Source organism: Macadamia integrifolia, chromosome 3 (genome assembly GCF_013358625.1).
Source record: "Macadamia integrifolia cultivar HAES 741 chromosome 3, SCU_Mint_v3, whole genome shotgun sequence".
NCBI classification, from domain to species: domain Eukaryota; kingdom Viridiplantae; phylum Streptophyta; class Magnoliopsida; order Proteales; family Proteaceae; genus Macadamia; species Macadamia integrifolia.
Genome location: NC_056559.1, coordinates 8567977 through 8590269, shown reverse-complemented (window position 1 = coordinate 8590269; position 22293 = coordinate 8567977). Strand labels below are relative to the sequence as shown.

The window sequence follows — 22293 nt, the reverse complement described above, 5'->3', positions numbered from 1 at the left end:
TTTTCTGTGACATGTCCACTCTCCCTCTCTGTCTCTCTGTCTCTCTGTCTCTCTGTCTCTCTAAACCCGTTTATGGAGGGGAAGAAACGTAGGGGAGAGTCTCAGTCTCTTTGGGTGATTGCTGTCTACACTTGTAGACTCTTTCTCACGCACTTTCTTGGTATCCATCAATTTCGTTATATGTAATTGGGTCTGTAACTCTCTTTTCTATTTATGAGTACTGACTCTTTTTGAGCTTGCTCTGCTTCACTGAACCTGTTTGCTTCTGTTTCGCTTCCTTCGATGAAGTCAAGCTCGAAATCTCGTCGTCTTCTTCCGTGGGCTTTGTTATTTTTACTTCGCGTCCACCGAGAAATGCAGGGATTAATCTTTTCGTTTTGCATTCTAGTTTCCCGCTCTGTAAATGAATGAAAATTTTCTCAAGGTCTCGTCTTCATCTTCTTCCACTAATGTCAATTTTTATATTCTCTTTTCTCTTGCAATTTGCGTTGTTTTTGCCTTAATTTTTCTTTCTTCCCTTTGGGTGGTTCAGTGTTCTCTGGTTCTTGACGAAGTAAAGATGAATACGAGGGTCCGAACGACGTTGCAGATCATGAAATCTCCAATGAAGCATGAAAAAGTAGGCACTTTTCATGAATATCCGAATTGGGTATTTGGTTATTCATTTAAGTTTCTATCAAAAAATGATTCTTTCCTATAAAGAAGCTCTTGACATTGAGAGCTGTTCTGGATTGAATTTGCTATTCCGGTGAAAAACAGAGGTGGTTTCTTAGTTTAGATTCAAAATTGGATTCATTGTTAATTGATCTTTCAGAGAGAACATGACAAAGGTTGTGTCGGTGATGAGAATCCGAGATGGGTTCTTAAAATTGCTTGAAAAAATGGCTTCTTTTTCCAGATATCTTCTCTTCCCTGATTGTCCTGTGAAGATATTCTCCAGATTTTTCATCTTACAGTATAATTGCTCTTGCAGATTGTGAAATCACCTCTTATAACCAAAATAGCAGGAACCAGAGTTCAAAAATCCAAAATCTGGATTGAATTCTCGACTTTAAATAGTCCATAATCTTCTTCTTCTTCTTCTAGAGAGCGTGATTGAATTAGTTTATTTTCTGTTTATTTCTGAAGAAAAATAAGATGGAGCAGCAGGGAAGCAAATTGGTGGATTCCGATAAAGCGAGTGCAAATCGACGTCATTCAAGCAAAGAGAGGAAAATGGCCTTAATTCAAGATGTACATATTTTCCTCCATTCACTGAGGATCATGTAGATTCATTTCGTCCTTTTCTCCCATTTTCTATTGATCACTTTGCTCTCACTTCGAATTTTCAGGTTGATAAACTCAAAAAGAAGCTTAGACATGAAGAGAACGTGCACAGAGCTTTGAAGAGAGCTTTCACGAGACCTTTGGGAGCTCTACCTCGTCTTCCTCCGTATCTCCCTCCACACGTTAGTTCTCTTTCAATTTATCAAATTCTCTTTTTTATTTCGACTTTCTAAGCTCTTCTTCTTCCCCTGTTTCACATAAACTGACCCTTTTTTATATTAAGAAAAGAATGGAAAGAAAGAAGTTAATTATAATTAGATGAATAGTAGAGAGAATAAACGACTCTTGATTTGATCAATTTCCCAGAATTTTCTTTTCTGTAATTAGAAAGTCCCAAAATGAATTTTGGCCTTCTCATTGCAGACTCTGGAGCTTCTTGCAGAAGTGGCTGTTCTGGAAGAGGAAGTAGTGAGGCTTGAAGAACAAGTTGTGAATTTCAGACACGGCCTCTATCAGGAAGCTGTCTACATTTCATCCTCCAAAAAGAACAAGGAGGGTATGCCTGAGCTCCACCAATGTGAAAATGCCAAACAGGATCAAGCCAAATCTTCCTCCCGAGCTGAAAGCAATTCAACAACATCCATGGCCAGGGCTTCTCTGCCTGGAAATTCTTTGGGTTTGATGCAATTGGTTTCTTACTCTGTTTCTGATCGAACTGGGCATGTAAAACAACCAGAGAAGAAACCTCATGGTTCTTTGGCTTCTCCAGAAGACAAACAGGGCAAGGAGAATCAATCCTGCCTCAATTCTACTAAGAAGAATAAACAATCCCCAAAGCAGAAATCTCCAAATATCCGAACTCCAGTGAGACGACCTCTCAATCAGCCTAGATCAGAAGAAAAGAATTTGGATCCTTTGAAGCTACAGGTATGCAATACCTTTTGTTAGTAATAGAAAAAAAAAAAAAATTCAGATTATAATACCCAGGTTTCAACCAGGATGTTGAATTTGAAAATGGATTTTCCAATGTCCAGCTAGAATGCAATGTCAGAGACCACAATAGAGTAGAAGACAGTACTCCAGCTATTCCTGAAGAAACAGTATCAGCTGAAAGTAGTATGCCAAATAAAATCTCAGAGGATATTCTAAACTGCCTGGTGAGCATTTTCTTAAGGATGAGCACACCAAAGAAAAGGGAAGTGAAATCAGAGACATTGCCTCCTCTATTGGCACCAGCATCTCATGGAAGCTGTGAAGTCTCAGAGTCCCAAGATCCTTATGGTGGTGCCTGTTTAGAATTTGGGAAGATAGACATTGGTCCATATAAGCATCTATCTGTCATTGAAGCCAACTCAATTGATCTAAACCGAAAAGCAAATTCTTTTGTTCTGACCCGTAGACTGAAGTAAGTTTCAAATTTAAAATTAGATTGATTGCCTCACTTATGTAGTAACATTGTTAGTAGCTGAACTTATTAATATCATTTTCTCAACTTTCAGGCTTCTCCTTGGGAAGCTTGCTTCTGTCGATTTACAGGGTCTCAATCATCAGCAAAAGCTTGCATTCTGGATCAACATCTATAATTCCTGCATGATGAATGTGAGTGAAACATATCTTTGGCCATGAAAATACTGAACTAAATAGTAAGAAAGTTAATTCTTAGATTTCAATTCCTGTCTTTTGGGATTCTAATGATTTTGTCAGGTTAAGTTAATCTTATCTTATTAACAAATTACTGGAAACAGAAACGAGCATTATAATTTTTTTCTATACTGCTTCAGGCGTTTCTAGAGCATGGGATACCTGAGAGCCCTCATATGGTTGTTTCACTAATGCAGAAGGTAAGCTCTGTCAAGCAATCTTTTTGTGTTCCAACTGTTTGTATTGTCATAGTGGTTTTATGAGTTCAACTATTTCTATTTTTTGAACTCTATATTTTAATGGCCTAAAAATGTAATTTTTAATTAATGAGAAACTCTTTTATGCGCAACATTGTTAATAAATTAATGAATTCTTCGGCAACATATTCGTAGTTATTACATCTTACTCTGTTAGTGAAAGGAATGAGCATAAATATGATCCGTAGTCCTGGTCTAATGGAGCATACGATGAGTTATTAACTAGCATATTTTTTATTTTTGGCCTGCGAATGGGTTGTTACAGTCCTCAGTTACCTTGACAATCAGATTGCAAATTTAACTAGGTTTAGGATTATAGCTCTTCAAGCCATTAGCTGTTTATGTGATTAATTAACCTTCTCACTCCAACAGGATGCAAAGGCATACCTGGTTTTATTTTTATTTTTTATTTTTTTGGTAATAAAAAGGTGTACCTGTGGTTATGACCATCTGATTGTTTATCAATCTAGGAAATATTTAGTATTCCGGCATCTTCTGCATATGGCTTGCCCACTGAAGTGTTAAGTTTATAATTTCTGACCTTAGATTTCTTCTATGAGGTACTCAAAAAATATTTCCTTTCAGAGATTCTGGCAAAAACATTCAGAAACTCAAAACTATGAAAATTGTGATTGTCTTTCAGGCGAAGATGAATGTTGGCGGACATTTGCTGAATGCAATGACAATTGAGCATTTCATTTTGAGATTGCCTTATCACTCAAACTATGTAAGTTCTATTCTTTACAAAGTATTAGCTTTTCTAAGCAATTTGGAAAAAGATTTTTTCTTTCTGATGTATGGAACTTTGAATTTCTGAGTTTATTTATTATTTTTGTGGGGTGGATGGGTGTGGTTGATTTCTCATCAGTCCCACACTAAAGGTGCAAAAAGTGATGAGATGGCAGCCAGGAGCACATTTGGACTAGAATGGTCTGAACCTTTGGTTACATTTGCCCTCTCCTGTGGTAGCTGGTCCTCTCCTGCTGTAAGTTCATTCTAAAAGTATATTAAATTGTTCAAGCTATAATTGTTATTTGCAGCTTTGTTCTTTGTGAAAATTAGGTATTATTATGATTAAACTATGTCTATGCTGCTTCTGATAAGTACTTGTCTCAAATGAAGGTAAGAGTGTACACTGCATCTCAAGTTGAAAATGAGCTAGAAGAAGCAAAGAGAGACTATCTACAAGCAACAATTGGTATCTCAACAGCAAACAAATTAGTGATCCCCAAGTTGTTGGACTGGTATCTGCTAGACTTTGCAAAAGATTTGGATTCTTTTCTGGACTGGATCTGCCTGCAGCTACCCGATGAACTCAGGAAGGATGCTGTCAAGTGCATTGAGAGAAGGAAAAGGGAACCTCTTTTGCAGTTAGTAAAAGTAACACCATATGAATTCAGTTTTAGGTACCTTATACACCACTAGGAGCTCTACTTTTCTCAGCATAATCTTTGGTATATATGCACTTTTGGGGGCTCTTGGGATGGATAAGTACTATACCAGCAATAGGGAAAAAAAAAAGGGGAAAAGTAAATATATAATCTCTCCATTTGTATGTAATTATGTGAGGAATGTTCCTTTTCTTCCATGAAGGGGTTTTGGCTGCATTTCTAAGTATTCCTGACCCAATGAGTTTCCTACTATGTTCATATATTCCTAAAGAACCAATGGAGAGGAGAGAACGATGGAAATACTCATTACAGACACCAGGTTGTGGGTCTGAAAACTTAATCCATAAGCTACTAGAAAAACAGAACTTTCATTTTGAATCAGGCCTATGAGCCAAAATCCATTTTTTCTTCAGTGTTTCGGATTTAAGCAAGAATTTATCAACAGAGGGCCACCCTTTTGATGAGTTATGGTTATCAACAGAGGACCACCCTTGATGGGTTATGGAAGAACCCAGTTTAGATTTGACTTGCACTGGGTCTGATGGATTAGTAAACCAAGTGGATAATGCAAGACAAGGAAGGGATGGTGTTGACAGTTAAGCTACTAATGGTGCAAGCAGTGCAAGCAGTGCAAGCAGTGCTGCATGAGTCTGATGGGTGTACTACTGGTATACTGTGTAGAGTTCCTAAATGATTGTGCCTTGGCTGTTTGAGTGCTATCATAGTCAAATTTATGAAGACACATTGACAGATGGCCAACGAAAACTACCATTTCTAGTGTCAAATGGCTTCCCTATCCTGTTAACTGGACAAAACTATTTTCTAGGCAGAGGGGGACACCCATGCGTGGCTCGCGTCATCTTCTTTGTTGGTGTCATCTAAAGAGGAGTAGAGTCCAGACTAAGATCCACAGAAAAGATTCAAAGTGCTATCCAATGATCCCTCAAATGGTCCGTTCTCTCTCTCTCTCTCTCTCTCCCTCCCTCCCTCCGAAAGGAAGGAGTCTGGAATCACTTACCATGCCGTGCAAATTTCACCTATAGCTGATGACATGTGTTCTTTTATTTCAATAAATGTTTTTTTTAAGAGCGTATGGATAAAGGTATCAATTTAGAATCGAAAATTGAAATCTGTCATTTTAAAATTGAATGGAATCAAGATAAATTGTTTTTATTTTAAAATCTGAAATATTTTTTCGACTTGGTTTGGTTTTAATTTTAAGAATGACTCAATTAAATACTTATTTTTTAATTGGTCTTTTTTTTTTTTTCAGGTGGGGGTGTGGAAGAGAGAGGGGGGGGGGTGGAGATGTAAAAAGTTAGTCCAAACACCTAAAAGAGGATCTAAACCAAATACAAATTGGGTCAAAATGGAATAAGGAACCGAAGAAAATTGATCCGATCTGTAAAAGTTGTTGGTGCAAGATTTTAAATTTATGATAAAATTTTCTTGGGAAAAGACTGAGTCTGTGTCAGTATACCCCGATCTATGTCTACATCTCTCTTCCCTTTGAAAACGTCTCCTATACCTCTTTCATCCCAACCCTCTCATTAGTTGAGCCGCTAGCTCCAGAAAAAACAATGGCTTACATTACCTCCTCCCTCCCTATTTTCTTTTATAGTTGCTATATGCCTAAACAAACATAGCATTAAAGAGGGGGAAATTAAAAAAACCCAAATGAGAAGGAAATCACAAAGTTTTTTTTTTTTTTTGGGGGGGGGGGTGGTGTGGGGGTGGGTGGGGTGACTTCATGTATTGCTGTTGACTGTTGTTGTTTCAAGATATGGGTCATGGTACTGTACTTTTATCGCTAAAATAGCCAAAGCTACTACTAGGAGGGGTGGTAGCAGGTAGTATCTCATATCACAGTCTATGGAATCAAATGAACTATTGAAAAGGGAGACAGCTTTGCAAAAGTTGCAGAACAATTTACATGTTCAAGCAAAAGCTAGATACTTTGGAATATTACATATTACTTTGTTCCATGTCCCATCCTCAAGAAAATAATAGTGGCAAAGGTTAAGTGGTCCTCTTCCTCCCTAGTCAGACTAGCATAAACTATACTGAAGCAAGGAACAAAGTGCTTAACAAAAGAAAGGACAGGTGACACCTGATAATCTGATTCACTGGTACCCATATCTTGCCATATATGCTAAGGCTAACTATTACTTGATCTGGTTGAATTCCATTAGTGTAGAGAGTGAAGAATGGCCTTCTCATGACTAGTAAGTACATGATTGGCTCCTATAGAATAAAAGCAAAACATTTGCATGGGTTTGTGCAGGCTAGACAGCAGCCATGTTCTTAAAAGTAAAACCTGATGAGCTGGGTTAGGTTGTATTCTCAGTGAAATGCCTAAACAAACACAATTTTAAACCAGTTTTGCTGGTTTGTCTAGGTCTGCAAACCCTGTGCACTTGGATGTTTTACTCCTATCTCATCTGCACACTGCAGATCACAAGGCACAAATTATTTACATTCATGATGGCATCTTTTCTCTCTCTTAAAAATAGAATTTTCTTTCTTTTTTGATAGAACTTTGACAAAAGGAGACCTGACCCACATGCAAAACCATTTGACCACACCTAACAGGCTAATATTAGATCCCCTCTTCCATAAGTTTGGATCTACAACATGTTTATTCATCCGGACATATATATGAAGATCCAACACTTATCCCTTTTGTTTTCATATATACCCCTCTTCACTTTTGTAACGACAAAAAATGGGACAAATATTGGATTCTCACATGTACATCTAAGTGAATGTCCCTATATCAGACCCAAATTCCTATTCCATTTGTCAAAGAGAAATAGATTCCAATACACTTTCACCTTGAAAGTAGACCAATACACCTAGTATCTATTTTCTGCCGCATAAAAGGTTGATGAAAACCAAACAATTAGGCATGGGAAGTGCTCTCTCCCTTTGGAGTGTGAATATTCTACTTGCATGAGACTCAGTCAATGCTCCCTTATTGGTTTAGGTCCTCTCTGGTATCATTTTTCTTTTTGATTTTTACTTAATTAACATAAATCATTAATGAAAATCATTTTTATCAAAACATAAAAATGATTTGATAATTACTTAACAAAAATGGTTTTTTTTGTGAAAAATAGTTTGACATCTCTATGTGCAAGATGGTTTTTTAAAGAAATGGATGAGAGATTCCTTTACCCATTTATTTTATAATTCTCTTTTTCCACTTTGGACTAAAGAAGAGGGGACAAGGGGCTTGAATTTCTAATTATAAAGCAAATGACTATTTTACTCCTCCATATTAGGACTTTAAGCACGTGTGCTCATTAAAGTTCAATGCAAAAATAACTAAAAATCAATTTTGGCTAAAACACGTAAATGACTCTTGATCTCTTTTTGGTTTTTGTGTTTTATCATTATTTTTTTTTTAAATGAAAACAAACTCCATAAATGATACCAAATGCAATTAAAACTATTTTTATGAAAAAAAAAATAAAAAATAAAAAACAATACCAAGATGACCTTAATCTATGGGAGGCAAGGAGGAGACACAAGCACACAAGTGTAGTGACGGAAAAAAAACTTTATTTCGTTAAATATTTATTAAAGAGGTGAGGAATAGACACAATGTTCATATACAATAAACTAGTAGATGGCATCAATGGGGCTTCAGGATGGGCATCAAATTCATACATGAAAGGAAGGGTAGTTTTAAAAGGGAAAGAGAGAGACGGCGATGGCTAACTTACGGCACATGGGTGGTGAGCCCAGCATTTTCCCTTAAAAATCATATCAAATTTCCAACTGAGATTCAATTTATCCTCTCATACCCAAATGAAATCCTTTCGGTAGGCCCAGATTTTTTTTTTCACAATACTCTTGTTCACACTTGGCAAATACAGATTACACATAAATTTGACAGTTACATAAGGGGATTTGAGATCCACTTAAATACAAAATTTCAACCCCATCTAAACTGCCACCTGCCAATCATAGGAGGGCATGCTATTTTCCTTCCTGGTGAGGGCAGGTCTGGACCCTGCTCCTCCTATCAGAATCATATGCTTAAACAGTATCGAAATTTTAAAATCTGCCAAACAGGATATAATGAACAAGGTAGCACTGGCTTCGTGTAGCCAGTCCCAACCAATTTGAACGAGGTTTCATTTGGAGTGGGAACAGAAACTCTACACTATTAGAAGATCTATTGGAACTTAAAAATAAGGGAGATACAAATGAAAATGAGAAGTGGAAGAACAAATAAAATGGGAAAGGGGAAATATCAGTAATGAAGAAACCCATATATTATACAACCACCAACACCACCCCACCCCCCCCCAAAAAAAAAAAACAGAGCAAAAAAGGATAAAAAAGGGGAAAACCTTGTAAGTTGTAATTTAATCTATGCTCATTTTTTTTTTTTTTTTTTTTGCGTTGCAGTAACTTCATGCTTTTCTTTCCAACAACACTTCAGTCAGAGAAACCGAACCCATGAATAGTACATAGATGTCAACCAAATGGGGAAGGAACAGGTGCTGGACCTGCAAGAGCGTCTGACCTTTTGATGCTTCCCATACCACAGATTATGCATCCAGGGGCTGTAAGAGCCGAGAATTTGGCCCCACAGAGGTCGCAGACATCATGTCCAATGGTTGATAAGCGGCTAAGTGTGGCCGCACAAAAATGGGAAGGATCTTCTAATGGATCAATAGACTTGTTGGTCAATCCCCTCTGAAGACATATATCAATGAGGCTCCTTAACTCGTCTTGCTTACTTGCCGGTGCTTTGGACAGGAGGAGTTCAAGCATCTGTTTTGAATAACCATAGTTCTGCACCTCCATGTTTCGTTTTATAGCTGTCCTGATGCAGTTTATCCGATGCTTTGCAAGAAGTGGCAATGAACCCAAATGACGAGACAGCCTTGCCATCTCATCTTTAGCGCTGATTGCACTGGGGCCCTGGACCTTTTGAAGCCGTCCTATTTCCTGTTATAGAAATCCAAATGATTGATCATCATGAGAACAAAGATTTATCAGCTTCTCCAGGTGGAACAATACATATTTAAAAAATCTAATGGCAAATTAAATAGCAATACGGATGGAGTGTGTAGACTCTTTAATCAGAATGATTTATGTAATTTGACATTACAGAATTATCTCTGAATTGTAGACTACACAGGTGGTCAATCATAAAGAAAATCCTATAGCAAGAAGGAAAGGGGGATGAATCCCAAAAGACATGAATGTAGCACAAGCCAAAAGAGCGGTCTGTCCTAAAAAATTGAGAAAAAAAAAACTCTGCACCTTGACCAAACGGAAAGGTCAAACATTTAATGTCTTGCATCTTTTTATATCTGCCATGAGCATTTGAACTTTGAAGGCAGTTCTTGTATAAGAATTTAGTTTTTAGTACAAGTTTAGGTAATTATATTTGCAGTCATGATTAAAACCTCACTGAAGTTTGCGACATGGAATGAGAGTAATCCTTAAGGTTATGGGATGACCAATCAACCAAAATAAAACATTCCATCCATTTAGGGATAGGGTTAGCTTCCCGGTACATAATAGCACCCACCAAACAATAAAGGGTCAAATTAAACAAAGCCATGTCCCCTTAAGAAAACCCACTTAAAAATAGATCCAAAACAAAAAAATAATGGGTGTACCCTGAGCACGAGGCTCTTGCCACAGCAGGGTCTGGGAAGCGGCAGATGCCTTACCCCCATTTTGCAGATAGGCTGTTCCCCGATAGAACCCTAGATCACCAAGTTATATGGATCAACCGTACTGTTGCGCCGAGGCCCGCTTAAAAATAGATCCAAAGTGACCAGTAAACTACAATCTAAACCAGTGAAGAAAAATAATAAACCTGACAGAACTAACCGAAGATTTAAATGGCCACTTTGTATGACTTCTAAAGAAAAAGGCAGGAAAAAATTCCCTTCAAAGGTAAAGTAAAAAAAAAAAAAAAAAGCTTACGAATAACAGTAGTATCAGATTTTTTGCAAGTATAGTTTGTAATTTTGGAAAAATATCAGTGGAATCTCACTTATTTCTAATTTTTCTAAATTCAAAGCTACTGAGACAAAACAGAAGGCAAAACATCAAAACAAGCATAATTACGGTGACTTTAGTATAAAAGCAAGGTTTTGTGAGCTCTGGTTGAAAGAACTTCACTGATTTGTTCACCCCTGAAGCCTATTGCCAAGAATTTGGCATGTTTGACCTCCCATTTGGTTAATAGATGGTGCAAATTGCATATGGATCTAACTTCTCTATGTCCAACAATAGGAAGCAAACTAGGCTGAAAAAGTCTATTGAATGACCCTGCCAAATATTCTAGATTCCCTACCGAATCATTTATCGTATCTTTTAGCTTTTGAAAGAAATAATAAAATCTTAACCAAAAAAAAAGGATCTAAAAAATGCAAAGACTACTTCAAGAAGAAGCATCAGCTAGCTGAGCTTACAACTTTAATTTAACAACTGCACATGAGTTCATATTAATATTAATACCTGAAGTAGAGCAACAGAAATCTTATACTGAGCGCAGATAGTGGCTTGAGCTTTAATGTCAACTGCACGAGACTGATCCTTGGCCAATGCCAGGAATGCTTCATCGAAACATGATAATGCATCTGTAAGTTGATTCTGCTCAAGATGCGTAAGTCCAGTTTTGAAGCATACTGATGCTGCAGCCCCACGTGGTACCTGCGAAAAAGAAAAGTTTGCTAATGCAAGAGAGAAGAGGAAATGAACCAAAAGAGAGTTTCTTCCTTTCATATTATTTTTGTTACTAAGTTAATGAAGAGGCATTTTTATTAGTAAAAGTTACCGTTGGTGGGTGTATTGAACTTTATATGAGGCCAAAGTTTCCTCTACAAGAACACTGGGCATAAGGATATTGAATGGATGAGTCAACATTAGGTGGGATAGAATGAGAATATAATGTCTTTGAGAGAAACTTCGTTGAAATGGTTCAGCCATGTTAATAAAGACTGGAAAATCCACAGTACTAATGCGGTGCAAACTTGAAGTGTGAAGGCCAAAAAATGGCCTAGATTGAAGTGTTGAAAGAAAATATGATTAGCCAACGAGGTCTTATTCAACTGGGGAATATAACCTGATTATGTGCTGGTTGAGACAAGGCTTTTCATAATTATATCATTTGGAAATGTCAAAAGTAAATCAGAAAACGCTAACATGTATCATGCTAAACAAACCAATGCATACTGTGTCTAAAAATAAAAATTATTTTAAAAATATAAAATGAAATTTGACTGCATGCCAATGCTTATCCTAGTATAGGATAGTAGCTTTTTGATAGTCTCTCCAAATTTTCAAGTAGTTAAAACATTTTAAAACTTAACAGAGAACCGCTTGCTATGGTTCTTGATGACTCCCTGGAAAAGAAGCATATGTAGACATTATCTCAAATTATCCCCCACCCCCCCCCCCCCCCCCAAAAAAAAAAAAAATGCCTGTTAGAAATCGTGATTAGCGCTAATCTCGAATCCTCTCCCCATTAGGGGTGTTTGTCTTTTTCTCTTTTGGTGTTTATTTCCTGTTCTGACCTTGTTAAGTTATTTGCCATGTATATTGAATGAAGAGGGCAGTCCTAACGCTAAGGGGTGTGACTCCCAAAGTTACAGCCATCTCTCTTTCTCTTCCTCTTCCTTATTATTTACCGGCCTCAACATTGAACATCCCATTATTGTTAAATGATTAGGAGGATTTCTTAAATAGGGAAAGGGTCATTGGGACCACTTTGTATTATGGTGTGGAAATGCTACTGTGACTTTTCTATTTCATTTTTACCCTCTTGTTCACTTCTCATCAGCATGGGGCTTTTATTTCTCCAATCAGATCCTTGATACATGGAACAAATATAAGAATAAGACGACGAAAAAGAATAATTACCTGTCCAGGGCGAACAGCTGCTGGTTGAGTAGTATTTGCAGGAGGTTTGCCAGCATCAGCAGATACTGGAATTCCGAGTACACTAAGATCAAGCGGTTGTGATGTTGAAACTTGAGTAGTCTGATACTGGGTTTGTAGCACTGGGTTGACAGCCTGATTCATAGATTGGGGTGGAACGCCACCATCTGGAAGTCCAATGGACTGAACTGGAACAACAGGTTGTTGAGGTGCTTGAGGGGGAACACCACCATCTGGGAGACCTATATCAGCAGCAGGATTTATCTGGTTAGTGGTTACCTTGTTTCCTTCAACCCCTTGAAACTCCTGATCTGATCTGTTCATATACGCCCCAGGAGGACGTAAAGAAGCTGCAACCTGAAGAGATGATATGGTATTCTGGAAGAAATCCTCAGGGATAGGTCTACCAGTAATGCCAACACCTGGACCCGTTGGAGCTGGCTGTCCAACAGGAGTAGCTTGTACCAATGTGTCAGTTCCAAATAAATCGGCAGCAGGAGTAACTGTAGGAGCTGACACAGTAGCAGTGGCTGCAGAAGCCGACTGGGATAAAGTCAGCGCCAAATCTTGGGATCCACCTGCTGATGACCTGGTCCTACTCATGGGGAGGCCCAAACCCTCACCAAGTTTAAACTGCTTGGTGGCTTCCTTGATCTTATTGACATCAACTGTTGCAGATGCAATTGGTTTGTCACGTATCCTAATTTGTAGCTTTTTGGTCTTTGAAGCTCCCTCCTCCTCTTCACTGCTGCTACCATCAGCAGTCGCACCATAGAGTGATTTTTTAAATTCTTCTTCTGCTTTTGCCTGCTCATCTGCTGCAGTGGCACCTGCTGATTTTTTGGTAAGGGCTTCCAGTCCAGACAAAGCTCCCTCCTGAGCATTAGTCACTCCCTTGGGCTGAACCATGGAAGCTTGAAAGCCATCTGCTTTGTTATCACCCCCTGCAGAGGTAAAGGCTTTAACCAAACTATCTTCCCGTACTTCTATCACATTGCCCCTTCCCTTAATAGCACCCAGGTAAACACCAATATGGTCCGCTATGATAGATGGAATGGTACCATCATTGGTTTTCATATATGGCATCACCTCTCCAGCCAGCTCCCACTGAGGTATATCCTTCAAGTTGGTAGGTGTCTTGATTTCCCAATTTCCTCCACCCCATTCTGGCCCCTTAGGAACCATGCTTTCGGCAGCAAAATTAGCAAAAATGCCCTGTGTCCACCCAGTTGATCGAACTCTTAAAATTCGTTCACAGTAACGCCTCAATTCTGAATCAGCATCAGCTTCTTCCAACTTCTGAGCAAGACGACGCATGGCACTGGGGTTTAGATGGCATATAAATAGATCAAGCATGCTTTCATAGTCTGAGATAACCTCAAAAGTTTCTTTTGCACTGTCATACTGACTGTACCTGCAATTTCATTCAACAAATTACAAGAAGAAAATCATTCAGATAAATTGAATTTGTAAATTGGATAAAGAATCCATCACCAATCGTAGATCATAAGAAATTTGATTCATTAGATTCCAAGACATCTTTTTTCTCTATTTTATTTTTATTCGGTAAATTTATCAACATTAACAAATAACAAAGCAGGTAAAGCACAACCAGCCATCCTAGAGCCCTGATTAGGAATAAAAGATCAGATCGGCTGCTCCACAAGCCCAGATCTGAAGTATTTTCCTGATAAAATAAGGTTGAAAAGGTTTGCTGATTCGATAATTTCAGCAGCCTCCAAAAAAGAAGAAAGAGAAGAGATAGGGGGCTGCTCTGGGACTGTGAACAGTACACATGAATAGTAACCTCGAGAAAAGAGAAGGGCAAGAGAAATATTGCAATCTCTGCTCTGGCCTCTGGATAGCCATCTATGAAGTAGGAAGCAACTACATACACAAATACTTCTTGTATGAAGAGATGTACTGTATAATTTATGGGGAAAAGAATGCTCCCAGGCTGTGCACCGCAATCTAGGACCTACCTGTCTCTCTCTCTCTCTCTCCTTGCTCCTACGAAAATGACAAATCTGCCGTACATTGTGGGAGGAGAGAGACAGACACAGGGAGGCACTAGCATATGCTATGCAGCCAGACAGGGAATTCAATCCCATAAATTATTTTGACATATTTGTTAACCACATAAGAAAAGGCTGGAGAATTCAGAATGAAGAAGGCCAATGACACTATAGGCATAACCCCACACCCCAAAAAAAAAAAAAAAAAAATCCGAGTGGAACTATCGATCAGACCAAGAAACTACCAGTGCATTTCATATGGATTTAACATTTTAACTGACCTAAAGAAAGCATATGGCACCCTTAAAGAGGTATTTGGTGGGTTAGGAAAAGAAAGTTAGAATATGTGAATGGAGAGGAACAATGAGATGTGAGATGAGGAAGAAGATGGAGAAGTAGAAGAGGGAGACGGGAGGGAATCAATGGTATGTTGGAATAGTGTTGTGAGAGAAATCTCACTTACACCAATATATCCTTTACTAATATATTTACAAGGTATTACACAAACCTCCCTAAGGAGGGAAATTACGCATACCTCCCTAAGAAGGAAAAGGAAAATAAAACATAATGAGATAAATTACAATACTACCCTTAGAGTAACATAACTAATATCTCTGACACTCCCCTCAAGCTGGAGAATAAATATCATGCATTCCCAGCTTGGACAGTAGAGAACTAAACTAATGATGAAGAAGACCCTTTGTGAAGATATCAGCCAGCTGATTTCCAGTCCTCAAAAAATGTGTGCATATGTAACCAATGTCAATCTTCTCTTTAATGAAGTGTCTGTCCACCTCTATGTGATTCGTCTTGTCATGCTGCACAGGGTTGTGGGCTATACTTATGGCAGCATGGTCACAATAAAGCCTCATAAGTGTCTCAGTATCAAAACCCATCAAAACCTAATTCTTGGACTAGTCTTCCCAACCAGAGAAGCTCACACACTCCATGGCTCTAAATTCTGCCTCTGCACTAGACCGAGCCACCACAGATTGATTCTTGCTCTGCCATGTAACTTGGTTTCCACCTACAAATGTACAATAGCTTGATGTAGATCTCCTATCAAAGACTGAGCCAGCCCAATCTGCATCAGTGAAGCCTTCTATCCTCATGTGGTTATGCTTGGCAAAAAGTAGTCTTTTTCTTAGAGAGGACTTCAAGTACCAGAGGATGATGTAAACCGCATCCAAGTGCCCACTCTTGGGAGCATGCATAAACTGACTCACCAGTCACCACCCCCACTGCATAAGTAATGTATGGACAAGTCTAGGACAAATAAATCAGCTTCCCAACTAGCCTTTGATATTTCCCTATATCAAGAAGAGAACGGCCAGTATCTTCCCCCCAGCTTATGATTCTGCTCAATAGGAGAACTTGAAGGCTTGCAGCCCAACATTCATGTTTCTTTCAAGAGGTCTAGAATAAACTTCTTTTGGCATATATTTACGCCCTTCTTGGATCTAAACACTTCAATCCCCACGAAATGCTATAAGGATCCTGGATCCTTAATCTCAAACTGTTGGGCTAAGTAGTTTTTTAGATTGGCTATCTTAGAGTTGTCATCTCCAGTAACCACAATGTCATCAACATACAATCAAAGATGTGATGGTGCCATTACCACGCTTAGTGAACAGAGTGTGGTTAGCCTAACTTTGAGAATAGCCATTCTTCAGGATGGCCTGTCGGAACCTTTCAAATCAGGCCTTTGGAGATTGTTTAAGACCATACATAGCCTTCTTGAGAAGACACACATTTCCTGCAGCAGGAGGAGTTTGCTGATACAATAGTCAAACCTTATTTGCTGCCAGAGATAAAAGGACACTTATGGTGTTATGCTTACCCACAAGAGCAAATGTCTCGTGATAGTCAATCCCATACACTTGATTGTATCCTTTTGCCACCAGCCTTGCTTTGTACCTCTCAATAGTACCATCTGACTAGTACTTGATTGTGTAGACCTACCTTCATCCAACTGGAGTTCTCCCCCTTGGAAGGTCAACCAATTTTCAGGTACAATTTTTTTCAAGGGTCATCATTTCCTCAGTCATGGCTTGCTTCCACTTTGGGTCAGACATAGCTTCAGAAACATTCTTGGGAATAGAAGCAGATGAGAGAGAAATAGTAAATGTAACACCTGCAGGGGATAGAGAGTCATAGGAAACAAACTGGGCCATAGGATTAGTACAAGCTCGCTTTCCCTTCCTAATAGCAATAGGAAGATCTAACTATGATGTGGAAGGAAGGATATTACCTGACTGAGGAGGGTGGATCTCAGGAGTTGGATTCAAAGAGGACTTATAGCAGGTCTTCTTGTTCCTCCTTGTGTACACAATGATCTCCTTTTCATTACCTGAACCTGAACCACCTCTTGAATGATCACCAACATCAATAATATCCACTTCCTTGTGTTTCCCAATGTCAAACATAAAAGGAGAGATGCAATGGGGAAAGAAAAGGGATCTCATTAGTAGCCTTTTCACCTCCATTATGCTCCCCCTGAAAAGGATGCTGAGGAGAGACAAAACAAGGTGCAAACTCAAGGAAGGTGACATCTTTAGAGAGAAGCCTTCATCTGGAAGAAGGATGCTAGCACTTGTATCCCTTGGTAGTGAAGGAGTAGCCAAGAAAGATACATTTAAGTGCCTTGGGGCTCGGTTTAGTTCGAGAATACTTATTAACATGGACATAACAGATACACCCAAACACTTTGGGTGGAAGAGAGAAAGAAGAAGAGTGAGGAGACAAGATGTCCAAGGGAGTTTTGGAGCTAAGGAGTTGTGTTGGCATACGGTTGATCAAATAAGCAGCAGTAAGAAGAGCATCAGACCAAAAGGTTTTAAGAATATGCATGCCAAAGAAAAGACTCCTACTGACCTCCAACAAATGATGGTTTTTCCTCTCAGCTACCCCATTTTGTTGGGGTGTGTCAATACAAGCTAGTTGATTGATAATGCCATGGTCAGTAAAAAAGTCTTGAAGACCCCCATACATATACTCCCCCCCTTTGTCAGAACGAACAATTTTAATTTTGGTGTCATTTTGTCTACATACCATATGATAAAAAATTTTAAAGGCATCATACACATCACTCTTGTGCTTCATCATAACAGTCCAAGTAGCACGGGAAAAATCATCAACAAAAAATACAAAGTAACAAAAACCAAGTAAAGATGTAGTAGTAGAGGGCCCCCAAACATCAGAGTGCACAATGTGAAAAGGAACAATAGATCTATTACCATGATAAGGATAAGAAGAACGAAAATGTTTAGCAAAGATACATGGTTCACAATTAAAGACATGAGAATTGGGAAAAGAAGCAAATAAATGAAGTAATTGTTTCCTCAAAACAACAAAAGATGGATGTCCTTTCTCTTCATCACCAAATCTTAAAAGAGAAAATGAGAAGGAAAAAAAGTGACGACAGTTTAAGGATTTTGTTAGATGACTCACAGACAAGAGATTACAGGTAAAGAACCGAACCAAGAGAAATGGAGGAAGTAATAGGAATACTGCCTTTACCAGAAATGGAGGAAAGGGAGCCATCAGCAACCCTGACCTTATCTCTACCGGAACAAAATAGAGTACGTATCATAATAATGGGACGTACCAGTCATAGATCCATAGCACCAGAATCAATAACCCAAGATGGTGTTGTGGAGGGGGCAGATGAGGAAACTTGCAATGTGGAAGCTGAGGAATCTGGCATTGTAAAAGAAGAAGATGATGAGACTCCCAGTTGAGACATGAACCTGCGAAATGTTGTAATGTCCTCCCTAATGGAACTGTGCTCTGCCTGTGGGCTAGGAGTAGACCCTGTAGTAGCATGCTCGGCCTCAACATTGTGGGCTCTAGCTCCCCCATTACGTCCACCACGGGCACCACTAGTATCACCACGCATACTAGGAGGTTGACTATGAAGAACCCACATCTATCTTTAGTGTGCCCAGACTTCCCACGATCACAACGTTTATCATCCCCACGAGGTTGGTCTTGGCCTCAGCCACCACCACGCTAATCCTTCTGAGAGCTAGTAGTAAGAGCTTACCGCTCAAGAGGAGAAGCACGTGCCATGGCCACCCGCCTGGTCTCCTCACTCTGCAAATAACTACACACTTCATCAAGAGACTGGCCCAATATTTATATCCGGATTGGCTCATACTTGGGATTCAACCCACCAAGTAAAATAAGAACACGCTCCAAAATCAGCCATGTCATAACAGTGGAATTTTCAGTCTCCCACTTTAGATATGTCAGGTCATCCGGGCTAGGAGCCTTAACAGTACTTGTTACATATCCTAACTTTCCCCTACTCCGCAAGGAAAGCTTCACAGAATCAGGTCAATCTAAATAGTTGGTGTTGTCCAACTTCACAATAGAGATCTGAGTATGTGGATTATCAAAAACCATTGGAGTAGAATGAGTAGAACCACTAGATGCACTAGTTGAAATATCTCCAAAAAGGGCTCCATGACCACTCTCATTAGACATATTGTAGTAAAGGGTCACACACAAGGTGGGGAGTACACACTTCTACCCAAAAAAATTGCTTTCCCTGAACCAAAAAAAAAAAAACCAGCCACCAATCCAAGCATACACTTCAAAGGAATTCACAACATCTACTTTCTTCAAGGTGTAAGATCATAACATAGGAGCTTAATAGCCTTAAACATCATACCTCACAAGCAAATAGCAGTCGGAAGCATCACAAACAATATTTTGGAGGTAAAAAACACCAAAAACAGGGCAGGTGGTACCCTATATGGACTGATATTTTTGAGTTGTGGCTGCCCAACTCAAGGAGACCTGTAACGAGACCAAGAGGGTTAATACTACACCCTAGGCGATCCAAATGGGCCTGGTTTCAGCTCCAAAGCTGACCAGATGAGAGAGAAAGGGAAAAAAATATTCCAAGACTGGCGGTGAGCTACCTAAGCCTGGTTTTGGTTCTTGCAACCTATAAGTGTCCCTTTCTTCAAAGGAAAACTCCCCTTGGTGTCTATGTTCTCCTCGCATTCCTCCCTCAAGGTTTCTTCAATCTTCTTACATAAAAGTCCCTTTCCTTGGAACCCCTTTGTAACCTAGGGTTCCAAAGAGAAGAGAAGAAGGAAGGAGACTAGTAGTTCGACTCTGAAACCAACCTTACAAGATGCCTCTGATACCAAGTTAGAATATGTGAATGGAGAGGAACAATGAGATGTGAGATGATGAAAAAGATGGAGAAGTAGAAGAGGGAGAAGAGAGGGAATCGATAGTATGTTGGAATAGTGTGTTGTGAGAGAAATCTCACTTACACCAATATATACTTTACTAATATATTTACAAGGTATTACACAAACCTCCCTAAGGAGGGAAATTACACATACCTCCCTAAGGAGGAAAAGGAAAATAAAACATAATGAGATAAATTGCAATACTACCCTTAAAGTAACATAACTAATATCTCTAACAAAGAAAACTTCCCAAGAGAAATGCCTAAGTTACAGGAAAACATATATGGAGTGGCAACTAGTCCTAGAAGCCTAGAATGACTAGGCCATAGACAACCACATTCTCAATTGCAGTATCTGTCTACCAAGGGTCAGAATAACAAGCTTGCAGCCCTTCAACCAATTATGGGTTAGTTTACCACATAAATAGAGCTCTATATGCATTCACATCTACTAATAACTAAATTACTAACCATCTTTTTCTAGACCATTCATTCATTTTTCTATCGAAAATTGATATAGGAGTAGGACATAGAAGATTCCATAGAATCAAGTCAAACTAAACTTATCACATAACAACCACAATGCAATGCTTGAAGAACAGAATGCTGAGCTTTAGAGACTGGTGTAGTTATATTAATCTACTTCAGCTGTTCAGAAAGTTCCAATAAATGCTTATGCTTGGTATGATCGATAGTTGGTGAGGTTGTGGTGTGCAAAGCCCACATTCACCAGGAGGTTCCTAGTTTGAGTCTCTTGGCTGTTACATTCCCCCCACCCTTCTATAATGTACCTATCTGAAGAAAAAAATTAAGTCAGCAGATGTCAATCCAACACTATGCAATAAAGTTCAATCAATAATTTTCAGGTTGGTTATCGTGGTTACAACTTAAGAGGTTCATTATTTAGATTTCAGTGGCCATTTTGACCTAGCCCAAAACTGAAACATTTCGGCAAAATGGTCGAAATCCCACCAAAATTTTGTCTACTTTATTGGCCAAAACCTGAAAATTTTCCCTAAAAACTTCAAGGATTTCCTATTATGTTTACAATTGTTTGAATCATTTGACTGGAAAAAAAAATTCCCAAAGTGGTTGTTTGTCTTCATACCCTATGAAATGCGAAGAGCCGAAGACTATTTCATCCTCTGCCTGAAGAATCTCTCAAAGTCCATCACAACAGCCCTATAGGTGGGAAATTTGAAATTTGGGAAAATTTGGCCACATGATGCTTCAAATCCACCCAAATGTTGAAGTGAATACTCCACAGTTGACCGCTAAGACTTGATTCAACAGCAAAATAAAGCCCAAAAATATTGAAGTTTCTAGCACTTTTGGAGATCTCATATGAAATTTTGTTGAACTGAGCATGGTTCTAAATCTCCCCGAAATTTCACAGTTTCAGTATGGCCTAAGATGAAACCAGGGAATGTTACTGGTTTCAACCAAATTTCCCATAGTTTCGTATGGTTCCACCAAACTGGCCCAACCCACGCTTAAATAAGTGACATGTTTCAATGGAAACATACAGTGTTTCCCATATTTCGACAGAATCTCACAAATTTCATGGGTTTTAACCAGGAAAGGCGGAATTTGGCCACAAAACATCAATTTTTGCTCAAGTTTCTGTAATCTTCTTCTACGATCTTGCATTATCAACCAAGATCAACCTAGAGAGGACTTCTTGGAGCTTCAAGGTAAACCCATTTTCCCCCCATGGTAGTAAATATAATAGAATTCTTTCAAAACAACCATATGTGCCACCTCCACATCCTCAGAGTCTCAGTAAGGCATTCCCTAGGTTGGGATACCTGTAAGTTTGTAACATGTTGATGATGGAGCTTATAGGTGACAGTGATGGACTTTCAGAACAATTGGATCATCCAAATTATGTCATAGGATTCATGTGTTGCATCCAGAGGAGCGGCTACGACTCATGCGCTGGTACGGACCTTGTGGATTGGAGGTGCCAAGAAATTCTTGGTATTGAGTGGTAAGCGTTGTATGACTAATTCACTATCCAAGTTTAGATGTTTTGATTATTTTAATAGCTTATTTACATTTCTAGTATCTAAGTTATATGTAGACTTAATGTGTATACAAAATTAACAAGGCTAGTGTACAACATCATTCAGAGTACACCAGCAAAATTGGGTTAACACCACAAGTACCATTTTGGGTTTTTATTTTCTTTCTAAAAGTAGTTCACAGATTAGATTTAAAAGGTTAAAAAATAGGTTGTAAACAAAAATGTCAGATAGGAAAAAAGAAAAACACTTTTTGAGAGTCGAAACCAAGGTATCCACAGCCCAGAAAAGTACTTGATTTCCCCAAAATTTCGCAGGTTTTTTTTACCTATATTTTGGTTTTAACCAAAGTTGAAACCCGAGATTTAGAACCTTGGAATTGAATCAAAATTTTGTTGAAACCTTGCTTCAACGAAATGAAGTGATATGACCAAAATCATTGAAATGTCCCCAAAATGAATCAAAATATCGCTGAAATGAGTCACAATTTCGCCAAAATCTGAACTTCCTTATGTTTCGCATAGGATTTTGTTTCAACTCAGGTGGCACCATGAGTGAATATAGGATATTAAG

The 22293-nt window shown here is 38.8% G+C and overlaps 2 protein-coding genes across 2 annotated transcripts in view; one reads left to right on the top strand and one right to left on the bottom strand.

Moving 5' to 3' along the window:
- The first annotated feature begins 27 nt into the window (after positions 1–27).
- Positions 28–4781, top strand: LOC122074679. The gene is made up of 11 exons (XM_042639619.1): positions 28–424; positions 533–619; positions 1129–1233; positions 1332–1448; positions 1690–2193; positions 2301–2671; positions 2766–2865; positions 3048–3107; positions 3808–3891; positions 4033–4149; positions 4287–4781. Exons 1-11 carry the CDS (start codon positions 404–406, stop codon positions 4587–4589), a joined length of 1869 nt encoding a protein of 622 aa, XP_042495553.1. The 5' UTR covers positions 28–403; the 3' UTR covers positions 4590–4781.
- A 3989-nt stretch (positions 4782–8770) lies between these two features.
- LOC122073801 overlaps positions 8771–22293 on the bottom strand; it is a 36514-nt gene continuing 22991 nt past the window's right edge. The window contains exons 17-19 of the mRNA XM_042638435.1: positions 12455–13886; positions 11051–11245; positions 8771–9520 (exon numbers count right to left, since the gene is read on the bottom strand). Coding sequence (XP_042494369.1) covers positions 9044–9520; positions 11051–11245; positions 12455–13886 — 2104 coding nt within the window. The 3' untranslated portion in view covers positions 8771–9043. The remainder of the gene's footprint in view (positions 9521–11050; positions 11246–12454; positions 13887–22293) is intronic.